This window comes from Tachyglossus aculeatus, chromosome 3 (assembly GCF_015852505.1).
Source record: "Tachyglossus aculeatus isolate mTacAcu1 chromosome 3, mTacAcu1.pri, whole genome shotgun sequence".
Taxonomy (NCBI): domain Eukaryota; kingdom Metazoa; phylum Chordata; class Mammalia; order Monotremata; family Tachyglossidae; genus Tachyglossus; species Tachyglossus aculeatus.
In genome coordinates, this window is record NC_052068.1 from 49,122,965 (window position 1) to 49,141,776 (window position 18,812).

General features: G+C 39.5%; 1 protein-coding gene across 2 annotated transcripts in view; it reads right to left on the minus strand.

Moving 5' to 3' along the window:
• The window catches only part of REEP3 (receptor accessory protein 3), a 118,339-nt gene that overhangs the window by 48,948 nt on the left and 50,579 nt on the right, over nt 1-18,812 (minus strand). The window contains exons 1-2 of one of the 2 annotated variants that reach the window (XM_038743531.1): nt 14,973-15,003; nt 12,790-12,862 (exon numbers count right to left, since the gene is read on the minus strand). In XM_038743531.1, coding sequence (XP_038599459.1) covers nt 12,790-12,849 — 60 coding nt within the window. In that variant the 5' untranslated portion in view covers nt 12,850-12,862; nt 14,973-15,003. Of the gene's footprint in view, nt 1-12,789; nt 12,863-14,972; nt 15,004-18,812 lie in introns of those variants that run through there. The other variant, XM_038743530.1, reaches the window with a different exon arrangement.

The window sequence follows — 18,812 nt, forward strand, 5'->3', positions numbered from 1 at the left end:
AAACAAACTGGAACCCCAATTTTGGCAACTCCCAAGATGGGCATTACAAATTCCTTCACCCCATTTTAGTCTTCAGGGCCACTCCTGTCATTCTGCTTTCTCTAGACCTCTAAGCAGAGCCCAGAGTTGAAGTCATTCAGGGACTGAATAAGAGGAAATGTGCATGCTGGCTAGACCCCCTTCCTCTGGGTATTGGCTCCTCTCACTAGCAGCCCCAAAATCTCCCATCAATTGGGATAAGGGAGGAATCATCTTCTTTCAGTTATGACTAGTAAAGGGCAGAGAGACTGAGCAATTTGCTTAGGGTCACCTGCAGGTTCACATAGCTCTCGACCACATCCGCTGCTCCTATAGTCTACAAATACTGAGCTTGCTCCTCAATTACATCTCTCAATGAACTTTCCCCACAAGATAACAGCTTATTCATTCATTCAATCATATTTATTGAGTGCTTACTGTATGCAGAGCACTGTACTAAGCACTTGGAAAGTACGATTTGGCAACAAATAGAGACAATCCCTACTTTATTAAATATCATGGTCAATTTCCAAAGGGGAGAATATCCCAAGCCTAAACATCTCAACTGAACAGTTATACCAGAAGGAATACACTTGATTTGAGAATGACAATTATACAATTTTTTTGTCCAACTAAAAATTATCAGAGAATAAAGAGAATCCTCAAAGTCCCAAATTTAAACAACCCAAAATGGAGATTATCCCTCCAAAAAGTGTTTTTTTTTAACTACATTGGTACCATGCAGCTCAAAAGTGATAAACAGAGAGAAAGGAATCTAGAAAAAAAAATTTCTGAAGATTATTTTAGAAAAACTGCATTCCTCTTGGGTACAGTAGGTCAGACCCTTCTGTACAGATGACAGGATGAGGTTAAACTGCAGATCAGATGGGATGATCAACAGAAAAGAAAAAAAATGCATGGATTAAAGAAAAAATGTGAAGGGCAATAAAGTAGAATGTATTGTTTATTTGTGGAGGCAGATTGGTCTAATACAATGCTTCTTCTCGTGGAATCGTACATCTCACGGGGGCTATGAAAGCCCTAGCTGTCATCCTCTGATGCTATATCTGTGGAAGCACTGTTAACTAAACCTCTCTTCCACCATCAATCAATCATTCAATGGTATTTATTGAGCACTCACTGCATTCAGGGCACCACCCCAGCAATTAAGGCCGTGCTTGGCACATACCAGGTGCTTAACAAATATCATGATATTCATTTAATTTTTATTATAGTTGGTATTTATAAAACACTTATAATGTGCAAGGTACCATGCTAAGAACTGCGGGATAGATAACAATCAGACCAGGCATTCCCTTTTTTGCAAGTAAACACTGTCTAGTAGGGTTGTTTGCAATTTTGTAGGACAATTCATTACTTAGGAGTTCAAAATACTCTATGTACATTAATATTAAAACACATATTCTGAAATACTGGCTCCTAATGGGCAAATGAAGCACATGAAAGATAATAATAATTTATAAGAGTCTCACCTAAAATGAATACTAAATCATCCAAATGTGAGGGGAGTAAAGGAAATATGACCTTTTATACATTTTTATATAAGAACATAAACATCTAAACCATCTGGATGACAGACATGGAGAGCTCAGAGACTGGTGTTTGAACCAGTTTTATTTGGCACCTTTCTTCATTACTTGGATGAAGAAATTAAAACTAAATCAAGTTTCCAGTTACATTAATAGGCTGGTTGCCAACACTTCGGGAAGACAAGGATAAAATTTCAAACCTACTTAAATGAATTAGATGAATGATCTCCAAAATACAGGGTGAAGTTCTGTACAGATAAATGTACAGCTGTGTACATGGAGACACTAAACAAATACCATTTGCACTCTGAGTCATCAGCCACAAGCTAGAATTGAGTTAGCAGTGTAGTGTTTGTATTAAAAATGCTGCCAAATAACCCTGGGATATGTGAATAGGAATATGCCACTCAAGATTTGAGAAGTACAATTCCCCTACTGCATTCTGTACTGGTCTGATTAGCATGCAATGTTTGGTCACTACAGACAATGTTTGTACTAAAGAGGAATGGTCCAGATGGTTTTCTAGGATCCCTGTCAACCCTTTCCAATTCCAAAGACTACAGACTGACTCATTACTTAGGACAAAAAGTGCTTCGGCCTTGATTAACCCCTACTGTTATCTTCTCTTACTTGAATTCACCAGATACATTTCCACCTCTTCCTTTTGGCATTGTATTAAAGACACAGCTCTACCTCAAAGCCCGTGGAAAGACCTTTGCTTTGGCATTCTGGAGACATTCATTCATTCAATCATATTTATTGAGCATTTACTGTGGGCAGATCACTGTACTAAGCTAGACCTAATAATAATGATGGCATTTATTAAGCGCTTACTATGTGCAAAGCACTGTCCTAAGCGCAGGGGTTTTTTTAAGCCCTTACTACGTGCAAAGCACTGTTCTGAGTGCTGAGGAAGTTACAAGGTGATCAGGTTGTCCCACCGGGGGCTCACAAGTTTAATTCCCATTTTACAGATGAGGTAACTGAGGCACAGAGAAGTTAAGTGACTTGCCCAAAGTCACACGGCTGACAGTTGGCGGAGCCGGGATTTGAACCCATGACCTCTGATTCCAAAGCCCGTGCTCTTTCCACTGAGCTAAACTGCTTCTCAGCTTCTCAACTGCTTCTGACCTAGTTTTTTTACAGTATGTATTACGTGTTTACTAGGTGCCAGGTGCTATTCGAAGTGCTGGGGTAGATATAAAGTAATTAGGTTGGACACAGTCCATGTCCCACATGGGGCTCATAGTCTTAATTCCCATTTTACAAATTGGGAAACTGAGGCACAGAGAAAGTAAGTGACTTGACCAAGGTCACGCAGCAGATAAGTGGCAGAGATGAGATTAGAATCCAGGTCCTCTGACTTCCAGGGCCGAACTCCTTCCACTAGACCATGCTGCTTCCAAAGACATTACTGAATAAGGCATAGATCATTTACTCAGCGACTCTATTTCCACCTCTTGTTACAAGAGAACACCATCTAATGAGAATGAGCTGCCTTTTGCTGCACTGTTCTTCAGGAGATTCATTGATTTCCTATTTATATTATTTGCTGGACCAGAAAAGCTTGGGATGAACATGGACAAGGATTTCTTAATTTTTAGCTGAAACAGCTCATTTAGGCTTGGTCTAAAAGCTATGGAGTTAATTTTGATGGCCATTGTAGACTATTTTCCACATTGAATATATGATAAATAATAAAAATAATAATGGCATTTGTTAGGCGCTATGTGCCAAGCCCTGGGATAGATATAAGATGATCCAGTCATATACAGTCCCTGTCCCACATGGGGCTCACACTCTAAGGGGAAGGGAAGCAGGTTATTTTATTCCTACTTTACACATGAGGAAACTGGGGCTCCAAGAAGTTAAGTGACTTGTCCAAGGTCACACAACAAGCAAGTGGTAGAACCAGAATTAGAATAATTATGGTACTCGCTAAGCACTTTACTAAGTGCTGGCATGGATACAAGCAAATCGAGTTGGACACAGTCCCTGTCCCAAGGGTAATGGTCTCACCTCCCATTTTACAGATGAGGTAACTGAGGCCCAGAGAAGTGAAGTGACTTACCCAAGGCTACAGAGCAGACAAATGGCAGGGTTGGGATTAGAACCCATAACCTTCTGATTTCCAGGCCACTGCTGTAGCCACTAGGCTGACTTTCATGCCAATGGTCTTTCACCTGACCATTGTGCTTCTATACCATTACACTGAGCAGAGGTATAGTAAAAAACCTTTGAAAGCTAGAGCCAGAAAAATATGTTTAAAAATATTACTGAGTGTGTACTCTATTTCACAAACAACTTTGAGCCCACAAACATACTTTGAAAATTAAGATTGTCATTAAGACTATTGCAAAGTACTGCCTGCTCCCCAGTCCTCTTTTTTTTAAAATACAAACAACACTAGGGATTGCTGTTGTCTGAGCTACAATGAATCAAAACGTTGAAAACTCCTCAGAATCATACTTTCATTAATGTCCAGTCTTTATAACTAACTTGGGAACTCATTAAACTTTACGCAGGTCACATCGCTCATCCAATGCATACAGGATCTTACATCCCAAGAATGCTCCATTAGATGGAAAGGAAAAGAAAGATATTGGAAGTCTGCCCAAGTGAACAGTATGTTGCAGTCTTTTTGAGCTGACCTCAGTGTCTATTTTTTTAGGTGCAATTAGCCGTTTTCAGGCTCCAAGAAATTATGGAGGTAAGGGTTGTGACTAGGAAATGAAATGGAAATTTAGGATTGAAATAATGAAGCTACCTTTCTAAAATAACAATCAATGTTTGCTCTTGCAACATCACGTAATGGAGACCAGACTCTAATACTAAAAAGAAGCTGTGATGTGTATGAGCACAAACACTATCTAATCATTCTGAACCTGAAACTGAGACCTAGTAAAAAAGGAAAATCCCCATAAGAAAATATATATGCTCTCAAAAGTAAACTAAAATCCCTTACTTTAGAGCTATTGAATTTTATGCCAGAATCCTGTAAAACACTCTCACATTTTGGGATAGCTGTCCAGTTCTGCTTAGCATATGGGCAGCATCTGTGTTAGGCATATACTTTCTGAGTTTAGCAATGAAGTTAATTAACCCTAAGTTATGATGCAGTACAAAAGGACTTCAAATCAAACCTCAAACCTTTACAGTTGCATCGAACTGAAAACCAACAGGGATCCACACATGACACTTTGAGTAGCAAGAGCTTGTCTACATGTGTTAAAGAGGCAAGATTCAGATAAGCATCAAATCGGTGTATATAAACCTTATGGGGAGTAAAGTTTTTTTTTAATATACACAAAGCTTAACATTACTTTAAATTAATAATATAATTTTCACTGTTGTTTGATCTGGGAGTAAGTAGTATTAACTGTATATTGTTTGGATTGCTTTTTAAAAATGTAATCATATTTGATAATAGAGAAGCAGCATGGCTCAGTGGAAGGAGCACGGGCTTGGGAGTCAGAGGTTCTAATCCTGGCCCCGCCACTTATTGGCTGTGTGACTTTGGGCAAGTCACTTAACTTCTCTGTGCCTTAGTTACCTCATCTGTAAAATGGGGATTAAGAATGTGAGCACCACGTGGGACAACCTAATCACCTTGTATTCCCCGCTGTGCTTAGAACTGTGCTTTGCACACAGTAAGCACTTAACAAATACCATCATCATCATTATTATTATTGATCAATTTTTTATAAAAACGACATTTGTCAAGGGCTTACTACATACCAGGGACTTTACTAAGTGCTGTACTTTACATGCACTATAGAAAATGGCATTTTAATAGTAAATTATACTCCAAAACCTAAGTAAAAAACAACAATGAAATACAGTGCTAAGAACAGATATAACGTCTATTTTCCTGAAAGGCTTTAAAAATAGAGTACATCCATCATTCCCATAATTATAACCAGTATTTATCACCTGATGTAACTAGGGGTACTCCTTGCTTGGAAGAAGGTTGCTAGGTTAGGCAGCTTCAAGAAAGTTGGAAGATCCAAATGTAACATTCTATTAAATATTATGTATATTTCATAAAATTCTGCAAATCAATCCAATCAATCAATCAATGGTCCTGATTGAGTGCCTACTGTGTTTAAAGCACTGTACTATATGCTTGGGAGAGTACAATACCACTGGTAGTTATGACCCCTGCCCATAAGGAGCTTACAATCTAGTCAGGGAGAGAAACAATAAAATAAAGTACAGATACTTGAGGCAACAGAGTGCAAAGATATGTACATTAGTGCCCTGGGGTGAGGATAATAATAATAATAATATTTGTTAAACACTTACTATATGCAAAGCACTGTCCTAAGCTCTGAAATAGATATAAAATTATCAGGTTGGACATAGTCCTTTTCTCACAGAGGGCACATAGTCTTAGTCCCCTTTTTACAGACGAGGGAACTGAGGCACAGATAAGTTAAGTGGCTTGCCCAAGGTCACACAGCAGACAAGGGGCAGAGCCGGGATTAGAAACCAGGCCCTTTTGACTCTGAGGCCTGTGCTCTAGTCACTAGGCCATGCTGCTTTTCTTGGGGATTTGAATGCAAAAGCATACATAGGAGATGTAGAAAGGAAGGAATTCTATCCTGATACATAAAATATGTACAACTATTGCCTGTCTAAATCTATAGAAAGGCTCCTACTGATATTATTTCCTGAGTTATAATTCCCTTTTCAACTGTTCACACACAGAAGTTCACTAAAAGTAGTGACTACATTCTATTAGAAGATAAAATCACAAAATGGCTTAACCCAGGCCCATCCTCCAGGGTTGTTTGGGATCACGCCCTCTAGACTGCAAGCTTGTTGTGGGCAGGGAATGTGTCTGTTTACTGTTATACTGCACTCTCCTAAGAGTTTAGTGCAGTGCTTTGCACGCAGAAAGCACTTAATAATACTACTGAATGAATGAATGAATGAATATTCTGATAAGGGATTGGCTTTTGGCCAACAGGATGAAAAGCTAACCACTCCCATCACCCTCCACAAGCCCCCCTACTCCCAACCTCAAGCCCTGTGTGGGACAGGAACTGTGTTCACCTAATTATCCTGTATCTACCCCATCACTTAGTTTGGTGCCTGGCACATAGTAGGAGCTTAACTAATACCATAAAAATGCCAAGTAAGCAAATCTGAGGCAGGAAGTTTTTTCAGTTTGGAAGCTGGCTGTTAGGGGGAAAGGTGCTTCTCAGCTTTGGAGATCCAGCCAGAAAGGCCTGCATGTGGAAATGTATTTCTCTAACAAAGCAATGCCTCAGGCACAAAGGAAATTAGTTTGGGTTAATTTGGTTATGAGCTTAAGTGGTGGATAATTTTAGCTTAACCCTTGTTCCTCAAATTGTCCCCAAGTAGAGCTCTCAGACAGTAATGGTAAACCTGGTAATGGTAAACCTGTTTAACTTCTGGAGCTATAAATATTCTCCTGTAATCATCTTCTATAGTAATCCCTGATGGGATATCACTGGTGTTATTAATTAAATCTTCATTTTGGTCTTCCCTTTTTTGGGAGTTTGGTTCAGTTGTGGCCACTGGGGCCTAACTAGCACTATCCACTGGGTCCTAGAGGAAGTTCTTAACACTATACCTCAGTCAATCATATTTACTGAGTGCTTACTTTGTGCAGAGCACTGTACTAAGCGCTTAGGGGAGTACAATATAACACAATTGGCAGAAACTTTCCCTGCCCACAACGAGCTTACAGCTTTGGGTAATGGCAAACCTAGGGAGAACAGTAATTTGGGCTCTAGTTCAATGGTTCAGGGCAAAACAGCTCCAAATTTTATCATATGAGAGGAACGCTTACTCTAAGGTTTTACACACACACACACACACACACACACACACAGCAAAATGGAAGAAACAGTTAAGATGCTTTCAACAGGAAATGAAAAAAAAACATTCTTTTATTCAAACAGAAATTCTGCTAGGAAAATTGTGAATAGTATGCTAAGGAGCTGTAGATTGTAAAGAGACTTGATAGGAGTAATTAGGTGTGAGCTTTGCCCCTAACTTCACTAACCAGATTCAGGCTAAATGACACTTCAATATTTTTGATGACAAAAAATATCATCCCTACTTGTAGTAAACATTATTTTACTTAGATATTCAATTGCATTTCTCTAAAATAAAAAAAAAGTCAACTTAAGTTCATTGTGAAATGATATTAAAAATTGAAGACCAAAGAAATTTGCCTTTCCAGGGCTTTTGCTGATATTGCCCTTGTCATGTAGTCAAATAAATCTTAAAAACAATGTCAACCCCTTTTAATATGCCAAGCTTTCATGAAAAACAATGCTGAATAGATCCGCAAAGTGATTTATTAAGGATTCACAACACCAATCTGTCTGAAAGCACCTTCAACGGTGACTGAGATTCAGACTTTTAATCAACATAAATCAAAGAGTGATCTGCAAAAAAGGATTTAAAACACTTCAATAATTGCTAGCAAGAAGAGTCAGATGCTTCTGGTTCTAGAGGAATATTCTGTATTTGGATTTATATTTGTTTTGTTACTGGGAATGTATCTATAAATTACATATTATTAGAAACTGTAAAATGTAAAATACAGGTGCACCTGAAAATTTGACAGTGAAATGAAAAAGATATTGTTTTATGGTCCTAATGTTTGTTTTTTGCCTTTGTTTTATCTATGTGTCCTGCGCCAAGTATTAGGAATATAGCTATCCATAGATTTTATTAAGGGACAGACAAAACAATCAGGGTATTAAATATTGCAAAGAAACTGGAATTAGACAACTGACAAATCATCCATCAAGGTTAGATACAGCCTGAAAAAATATTTATTTTTCAAATCCACAGGAAAGTTTTACTTTTTATTCAACACACTCAGCAACACTACAAATTTTCTATTATCATCTTGTGTAAAACTTTTATAAAAATAAGATTTTCTTTTAGATGTTCCCAAAATATCTTATTTTACTAGTTCATAACTACAAAATTTAATTTACTCATTTTTTATCTGTATATCCAAGATTTCTAAGGGAACGTCCATATTTCCTTAAGTGATCTATTTTGTACCTATAATCATTTTTGACTGAGGCTCTCTCCCCCTTTACAGCATTGAATTATGAATTTTACTGAAACGAAAGGTGGTTAAAAAGTGATTTACACTCTCATTTCACAGATAAAAAATTAAAGAAATGATTTATCCAAGGTCACCTAATGAGGCAGTGACACACTATGGAACAAAATTTGGATTTGCTGATATTGGGTCCACGGGTTCCAACTTCTCATTTTGAGAATCAACCAACCAATCAACTGAATTTATTGAGTGCTTATTGTGTATGGAGCACTTTACGAAGTAGTTGGGAGAGTACAATATAACAGAGTTGGTAGGCCCATTCCCTGCCCACAAGGACCTTACAATCTACGGGGGAGATGGGCATTAATATAAATAAATTACGGATACGTACCTATGGGGCTGAGGGAGTGGTGAATAAAGGGTGCAAATCCAAGTGCAAGGACAATGCAGAAGGAGGTGAAAGAGGAAATAAGGCCTTAGTTGGGGAAGGCCTCTTGCAAGTGATATGCTTTGACTAAGGCTTCGAAGGTGGGGAGAGTGATTGTTGGATATGAACAGGGAGGGTGTTCTAGGCTACAGGCAGGATGTGAGTGAGGGGTTGATGGTGAGAGATGAGATCTAGGAACATTAATAGGGTGGCATTAGAGGAGCAAAGTGAGTGTGCTGGATTGTAGTTGGAAATCAGTGAGATTGGGAAGGAAGGAGCAGGACAACTGAGTGGTTTTGAAGCTGAGGGTAAGGAGTTTTTGTTTAATGGAGAGGTGGATGGGCAACCACCGGAGATTCTTGAGGAGTTGGTAGATGTAGATTTAACTTTTTTTTAGAAAAATTACCTGAGCAGGAAAGTGAAGTATGGACTGGAATGGGGAGAGACAGGAGGAAAAGAAGTCAGCTAGGAGGCTGATGCATTAGCATAGGTGGGACAGGAAGTGTTTGGATCAGCATACTTGCAGTTCTGATGGAGAGTAATGATGTTGTGAGGTAGAACTAACAGGATATGGTGACAGAGTGAATACAATGGTTGAATAAGACATATGAATCAAGGGTAATGCCAAGGTTACAGGCTTTAGAGACAGGGACAATGGTGGTACTATCTACAGTGATGGGAAAATCAGGGGAGAACAGGGATTAGTGACAGTTCTGTTTTGGATGTGTTAAGTTTCACATGTTGGCTGCCATTCATGTAGAGATGTTCTGGATGCAGAAGGAAATACTGAGTCTGCAGAAGAGAAGGATCAGGATTGGAGATGGAGATATTGGAATTATCAGCATAATAATAACTGGTACATAGTAAGTGCTTAATATATGTCAAGTACTGAACTAAGCACTGATAGATACAAGACAATCAGGTCCCACATGGGTCTCACAGTGTAAGTAAGAGGAAGAATAGGTATTATTATTAATAATGATAATAACAACAATAATAGGTATTTGTTAAGCACTTACCATATGCCAAGCACAGTTCAAAACATTGGAGTAGAAACAAGGTAATCACGTTGGACATTTTCCCTGTGCCACATGAGGCTCACAGTCTTGATCCCCATTTTACAGACAAGGTAACTGAGGCACAGAGAAATGAAGTGACTTTCCCAAGGTCACACAGCAGACGAGTGGTGGAGACAGAATTAGAACCACGTTCTCTGGCTCCTAAGCCCATGCTCTCGCCACTAAGCCATACTACTTACAGATGAGGAAACTGAGGCACAGAAAAGTTAAGTGACTTGCCCTAAATCACACAGCAGATATGTGGCAGAACAGGGATTAGAACCCAGGTCCTCTGATTACCAAGCCTGTGTTCTTTCCACTAGGACACACCACTTCTCAAAGAGATGGTAGTTGAAGCCACGGGAGCAGATAAGTTCTCCGAGGGAGTGGTTGTAGATGGAGAATAGAAGAGGGACCAGGAATGTGCCTGAAGGGACTCCCACAATGATGAGGTTGGAGGCAGAGGAGGAGACTGTGAAAGACTGAGAATGAGTCGTCAGAGAGTTAGGAGAACCAGGAAAGGACAGTGCCAGTGAAACCAAGGAGAAGGGGGTGTAGTTTCCAAGCACTTAGTACAGTGCTCTGCACAAAGCACTGTTCTAAGCACTGGATAAATACCATTGATGATTAAAAACTCGGGTTTCACTGCTTGGAGAATGTGAGAGGCCTTAATCACTGAACCCAAGGGTGTGAAGGAATATCATATCTTCTAAGTATCTCCTAGACTGTGAGCCCGTTGTTGGGTAGGGATTGTCTCTATCTGTTGCCGAACTGTACTTCCCAAGCGCTTAGTGCAGTGCTCTGCACATGGTAAGTGCTCAATAAATACGATTAAATGAATGAATGAATGATGACGATGATGATGAAGACTCTGTTATGGGTCCCCATCTCTTCTGACTTCAACCATCACTCCTTTGGGGAGCAAATCTGCTCCCACTTCTTTGACAACAAATTCTGTGCAGATGGTTCCCAAATCTATCTTGCTAGGCCTAATGTATTTCTACCATCTTCTATTTCATCCTGCCTCTATGGCATCTCTGCATGGATGTCCTGCCTGCACCTCACGCTCAATATGTCCAAAACTGAACTCCTCATATTCCCTTCAAAATCCACCCGTCCATTTGATATTCCCATGAAAGTTGACAACACCACCATCCTCACTGTTTCTGGAGCTTGCAACTTGGGCACTATACTTAATTCCTCCCTTCCATTCAATGGGCAAACAATGATATTTCCTGAGTGCTACTGTGTGCCATGTTCAGTCTGTCACCAAATCCTATGAATTTTTTCTCCATCACACCTCCAGGATCTGACCTTTCATTTCCACCAAAGCAACTTGCCACATTAGACCTTATCCTAGTGGTAGTACTAAATCAGCCTCCTCACTGGTCTCCCTTTCTCCAGTCTACACCCTCACCAGTCCATACCTCAAACTGCTGCCTGGATCATTTTCTTTAAATATTCTGCACACCTCTCTCCATGCTTCAAAACTTTAAATGGTTGCCCATTCCTCTCTGCATCAAGCAAAAACTACTGACCATTGTCTTTAATGCACTGCATCATTTATCTGACACCTTCCTATTTATCCATTCCATATCGGCTCACACTCTTTGTTCCCCTCAGCCTACCTAGTCTGTCTCTGGCCCATGCCCTCCACCCAAGCCCAGAACTACCTTCCCTTCAAACACAACAGACCACAGGTATTCCCATCTTCAAAGCCCTTCTGAAATCACATCTCCCCAGGAGACATTCCCCAGTTAATTTCCAATTCTCCACATTTATGTCCTCCACCCACTGCCACTTCTGCACCACTTACTGATTTACATACTCACACCTCCAAGATCACATTCATTCATTCATTCAATCGTATTTATTGAGTGCTTATTGTGTGCAGAGCACTATACTAAGTGCTTGGGAAGTACAAGTCAGCAACGTATAGAGATGGCCCCTACCCAACAACGGGCTCACAGTCTAGAAGGGGGAGACAGACAACAAAACAAAACATGTAGATAGGTGTCAAAATACTCAGAATAAATAGAATTAAAGCTATATGCACATCATTAACAAAATAAATAGAATAGTAAATATGTACAAGTAAAATAAATACAGTAATAAATCTGTACAAATATATACAAGTGCTCTGGGGAGGGGAAGGAGGTAAGGCAGATGGGATGGGGAGGAAGAGAGGAAAAAGGGGGCTCAGTCTGGGAAGGAAGGCACTTATATACCCATCTTACATACCACACTATTTAACACTAACTCATGTACACATCCCCCTTTCTTTCTTCCTCCTATCTGTATTTAATTTCAGTGTCTGTATCCCATTATAGACTTTAAGTCCTTGAGGGCAGAGATCTTGTCTAGTAATTCTAACGTACTTTCATAAGCACTTAGTACAGTGCTCTGCACAATAGTCACTCAGTAAATATTACTGATTATTATATTCCCTTCGTGTCCATTATCAGGTTATCTCCTTTTAGATGGGAGGCCTTCACGATGTCAGGAACCGTGATTGAAGTAATGTCCCTGTACCTTTCCCCATTACTTAGTATACTGTTCTGTGTAAAAGTAAATGCATAGGAAATATAGTAAAAAATAATGTATCATTATTTTCAAAGTTTACTACCCACTGAAATAAAGTATTCAAGAAAACTGCAGAGGCAAAACTGGACTTACATATTCCTTCACATTTTTTGTCTTCACAGCTTTATATGAATAATAGGCAGGATACAGCATTCCAAAGACCAACCTAATAGAAAACAAAGGAAGTTAAAAATTTTTCAAGCAAAATCAGTACGTTTTCAAGTTATAATGATTCAATACAGCATTTGATATAATTTGTGCAGATATATAAGGTGGAAAAAAATGCAACCTAAACTAGACTGTAAATCTTATTTGTTAATTTCTGGATCAAATTAACAGTCACTTGACAGCATATTTCCAATCACCATTTCCACCCAAAAAACTATGCCATCATGAAGTTTAAGGCCCAACTGACTTCAAAATAGTTGGAAAAATATAATTTCTACTGGAAAAGTAAATTGGAATAATGACTCTTTGAAGTAGGTACAATAATTTAGGCGAAGTCCAGTTTGCAAGTACACAATTTAAATAAAATGCTCTATGTGATCGATCAATCATTAAAGAATGTGCCCACTTAAGCTCAAAATGCCTTTGTAGGAAATGACTCTGATTCACTGACCTCAGGTTCATAGCTCAAGATGATTCCTTTTGCCATTCTGTTGAGAGAAAGCCTAGAAGGCATGGAACTATGACTGACACACTGGACTTTTCAGTCACGCCAACAGCTAGTGTGACTCCCCAAATCATCGCCTTTGAATATACAGGACATACAGACTTGCATATAAAATAAGTGGGTGTGGGTACATGTGTAATCCATTACACACACACCCAGACACCAGCTTCATAATTTTGGTCTATGCCACACAGATTATACTGTCAATGCTAATTGGCTTTAAGGCACTCACTCGATCAGTCCTCCCTCTCCCACCAAACCCTTGATCCCCTTCCCACTACAAACAGCCCCCACATTTCACACCTCTACCACAAATCTGATGATTATGCCTTAATCTCATCCCTCCTTCCCGACCTCTTGCTCCCACTCTCCCTCCTGCTGGAACTCTCTCCCCTTCATATCCAACAGACCACACAGACCACTGCTCTCCTTATTTTCAAAGCCTTACTAAAATCATCTCTGCTCCAGGAAGCCCTCCTTGACTAATCTCTTACCTCCTCATCCTATTCTCTCCTTCTCCATCACCCGCACTTACCCGCACTTACGCATTTTTATCCCACAAGCACTTTAATATTCATCTATCCCCACCCCACAACACCTGCAGATACATTATTTTATAGCATATATATTATATTTCGTTGCTTCTCCCTACTTGTAATTTACTTCATTGTCCACCTCAGCACTTAGAACAGTGCTTTGCACATCGTAAACACTTAACAAATGCCATCGTTACTATTATTATCTCCCCAACTAAACTGTAAACTCCTTGTTGGCTGGTATCATGTCTTCCAACTCTATTGCACTGCACACCGTTAAATGCTTAGTACAATGCTCTGAACATAGCAAGGGCTCAATAAATACCATTGATTGATTGACTGTCTTATTGGGCCTTAATGACTTTTCTGATTGTAGTAGTAGTAGTATCAGAATTTATTGAGTGCTTACTGCGTGCAGAGCACTGTACAGAGCCCCAGAAAAAAAATACAACGTGAGAGTTTAATTCTGTCCCTGCCAATGATAGATGCTCACACTCTAAAAAAAGGAAAGATTTGGCGGGAGAAACAATGGGAAAGATAAAATAAAATCTATCAATCAATCACATTATAAAAGACAATGAACATAGTCCAACAGGTCCAGGGTAAAAAAGATCTGAGGTGCCACAGGGTACTCCCACCCAGCTATTCCTTTTTCAAAAAGAAAAAAATGGTATTAAAAAAATGGTATTTGTTAAGCACTTACTATGTGCCAGAAATTTTACTAACTTAACTTCCCTTAACTATTAAGGGATTTAATCTTCCCTTAAAGACCTTAACTTTCATTTCAGCGAGTGAGTGGTTGCCCCCACTCTCCAACGGCTTCTTCCCCTCTGCCTTCAAACGTGCCCACGTCTCCTCCATCCTAAAAAAAACTCTCCCTTGACCCCACAGCCCCCTCCAGTTATCGCCCCATCTCCCTCCTATTCTTCCTTTCCAAACTCCCAGGGTGAGTCGCCTACACTCGCTCCCTCGAATTCCTCTCTTCCAACTCTCTGTTCACATGGGCCTTGGAGTCAGACGGATCTGGGCTTTAGAGCACTCAATCGCTTTGCCCCCTCCTACCTTACCTCTCTAATTTTCTACAGCCAGTTCCGCACTCTTTGTTCCTCTAACACCAAAATGCTCATTCTGTCTCCATCTTGTCCATCTTGCGTCCGACTCCTTGCCCATGTCCTCTTCTGATCTGGAACTCCCTCTCTTTTCATATACAAGAGAACACCACTCACCCCATCTTCAAAGCCTCATTAAAATCACATCTCCTCCATGAGGCCTTCCGCAACTACACCATCATTTCCCCTACTCCATCTTCTTTCTGCATCACTTATGCACATGGATTTGTACCCTTTTAGCACTTTATAGTCACCCCACCATCAGCCACACAACACTTAGGTACCTATCTATGATTTATTTATATTAATGTTGGTCTCCCTCTCCCAGATTGTAAATTCCTTGTGGGATGTTCCACTCCATTTCCTGAACTGCCTGGATCTTGTACCCATCAACTCTCATTTCTTCTGTGTGTTTAAGGGCAGATTACATGGACAAAATTTGAGGATGAAGGGCCATAAAGAATGGTTGTAACAAGCAGTTATACAGTGCTGACATGCAAGCTCTTGATTCAACACTGGCATGATGCACTAGAGAGGCAAAGACTGGAGGTAGGGGGAGAGTAACTCATATTTTCCACTTACGCCAACTAACAATTTTCACTGTAATATTTAAGGCATCCTGAATATCTGCCTTTAAATGGTAAGCTCTCCTTGGGGAAAGCAGTTATGTTTTCACCTATTTAATTCAAATATCTCTAGACTGTAAGCTCATTATGGGCAGGAATGGGTCTGCTAATTCTGTTATATTGTACTCTCCCAAGCACTTAGTACAGTGCTCTGCACATAGTGTGCACTCAACAAATACCATTGATTGGCTGAAATATCCAAAACCTCCATGCCCTCAGACTGAACGCAATAGATGCTCACAGATATTATGCATTGGAATAACTTTTCCTCCTTGTATTCAATAAAAGGAAAAAATACTTTCAATTCTATTACAAGCAACTGAGTAGGATTTTGAAAGCTGACAGCATTGTCTATCTGGCATCAGTACTGTCAGCTAGCAGAATGGTCATAGGAGCTGACAGCCATCATTGGCAGGACTGCCATCTTTAATTTTATCATTTATCACTGCTCCTATAGACACTATTTGGCCCGTTGTTATTAACAGCTGTTCTATTTCCTAGTTTTCCTGAGCTTACTTTCCATAACACAGAAGTCTGCTGTGTTACAGCGCGGGAGGTCTGGCACAAAGCCAAAATACGAGGAAAATGGTGGATAAATTAACATAAAATTTAAGGCCAACTAGAAGAGAGACTACTTGGAAAAGGGAAGACTGTTTAAAAGGAAACATTTAAAGGTTTATATGCAATTAAAACAATATATTTCATTGAAGATTCTAAACTGTAAGCTCGTTGTGTCATTAAATGTCTACTAACTCTGTTGTACTGCACTCTCCTAAGCGCTTAGTACCGTGCTCTGCACAGAGTAAGCGCTCAAGCAATACCATTGATTGATTGATGAAGCAGGAAAATACGAGAAATTCCTGTCCCTGCAAGGCAGAAAAAGTTGAGAGAAGAAATGTATGGCTGGTAACCTACATATACGCTTATATTTTGCATCTATTTCAACCTGATGGAATCTTCTGTCAAGAATGAAAGATAAGCCTGTTCTGAAAATTCCGAACTGAGAACCTGTGAACAACCAGTCTACCCAAAGTTGTCATTCGAATATCTATGCTGAGTGTTGAGAATGTGCAGTGAATTCCAAACTGGTTTGAGGCCATAAAAGCAGCTCTTGTCATTGAAATTCTCCTTTCTTTGAGGAGGAAATGAATCTTGAATAATTCCCAGTCTTTAAAGACTCTTCGAAATAACACTCTCATGAATTCAAGGGCTGCATCGCTCTGGTGTAGTTTCTAAAGTAAAGGAAGATACGTTTTCACTGGGAAAAGGTCACATGAGATTTTTAAAATAATCACAAATTCCATGTGTGGCTTACCTTTCCTAAGGCTAGGTGACTCAAAGGCTAATTCTGAGGGAGTATTCTATATTGGTATTTCTTTTGTCATAATTAAGCAGAATAGAGATGAAAGATGTGAGGATGGGGCGACAGGGTATATATGCCATGAGACTGCATCCTCTTGCACATTCCTGTTAACCCTTTGCTCCTCCAGTCACCCTGATAACAGCTTGCCTGGATTTTAGGAATTGTCCTGGGTCCAAAACAGATGTAAGATGATGGCTAGTGGGGGTCAAACTAGCGAAAAACCTAAAAGACTGTAAACAAATTTGTAAAAATTAGCTTTGCTGGGATGGGCTTGAAGGCCCGATGGCTCCAAAACACTCATCTTGTCTGTGTGGCTTAATCTCCAATATATTATGGGGTAGTGGATAGAGCACGGGCCTGGGAGACAGAAGGTCATGGGTTCTAATCGCGAATCTACCACTTGTCTGCTATGTGGCCTTGGGCAAATCAATTCACTACTCTGTACCTCAATTATCTCACCTGTAAAATGGGGATCGAGACTGTGAGCCCCATGTGGGACAGAGACTTTGTCCAACTAGGTTTGCTTGTATCTACCCCAGTGCTTAGTATAGTGCCTGGCACATAGTAAGCATTTAACAAACACCACAATTATTATTATTATTACTATTTAATATTAAACTTATCCCAAGTAGACTCATGACCCTATCATAATTTTCTGGACATGAGTTTCTTTTTTTTTTTTTTAAAAAAAGACATGGCTTGAGGTGAAATATACTTAAATCTACAGAGGCATGTTAAATCTCCTTCCCAGCATAACTCATAAAGACTGCTACTAGTAGTAAAAATGCTCTCTCAAACATGAAAAAAGCAATGTGATTTGTAAAAAAATTATTTTCTTACCACAGATTACAGAATCATAAAAAGAAAACCAATTGAGAAGCATTATAAAATTGTTCAATTTGGTTAGTTGAGTTTCCATGATTCCTGAAAGATGGACTGCTCAGTCCATGTTTCCCCACTTCTCAAGAACCTCCAGAGGTTGTCCATCCACCTCCACATCAAACAGAAACTCCTTACCATCAGCTTTAATGCACTCAAATATCTTGAGAGCCACAGAGAGCTGGCCCAGGGTAAGATTGGAGAAGATGTCGGGGTGGACATAAAAAGCTGCCTTGATACCACTAGATGGTGATTGGCCAGATGCTCCTCTTTTTTTCTATGGTATTTGTTAAGCACTTAATATGTCCCAGGCACTGGGGTAGATAAAAGCTAATCAGCTTCCGCACAGTCCATGTCCCACATGGGGCCCACAGTCTTAATTCCCATTTTACAGATAAGAAGTTAAGTGACTTGCCCAAGGTCACACAGCAGACAAATGGCTGAGCCAGGATTAGAACCCTGGTCCTTCTGACTCCCAAGCCTGAGCTATATCTACTAGGCAACTCTGCTCCTGCCACAGACAGAGGAATCCCTGGTGTTTAATCACTTCAAAACTGCAAAGCCCCTGAATCTGAGATGAGAATATTTTATTAGAATATATTATGTATTATACTGATGGCAGCATTTATATTTTATTAGAATGCTTTACTTTAGAATACTTTAGAATATTGGAATACTTTATTAGAATATATTATGTATTATTCTAAGATGGCAGCATCTACCAACTTATTTCTATGTTTCTAGACATTTTTCTCCTTATAAATTTCATTTTGTTTCCCTTACAAAATACTTTCTTTCTATTTTATTCTATACACCAATAGGAGGTAGTATCAGTTGGCGTTCTGAATTTTCCATGGAAATGCTCCAGAGTTGGGCAACATATCCAAATGTATTGTTACTTAAGATCTGATTGCAATAAAAGAGATAAAA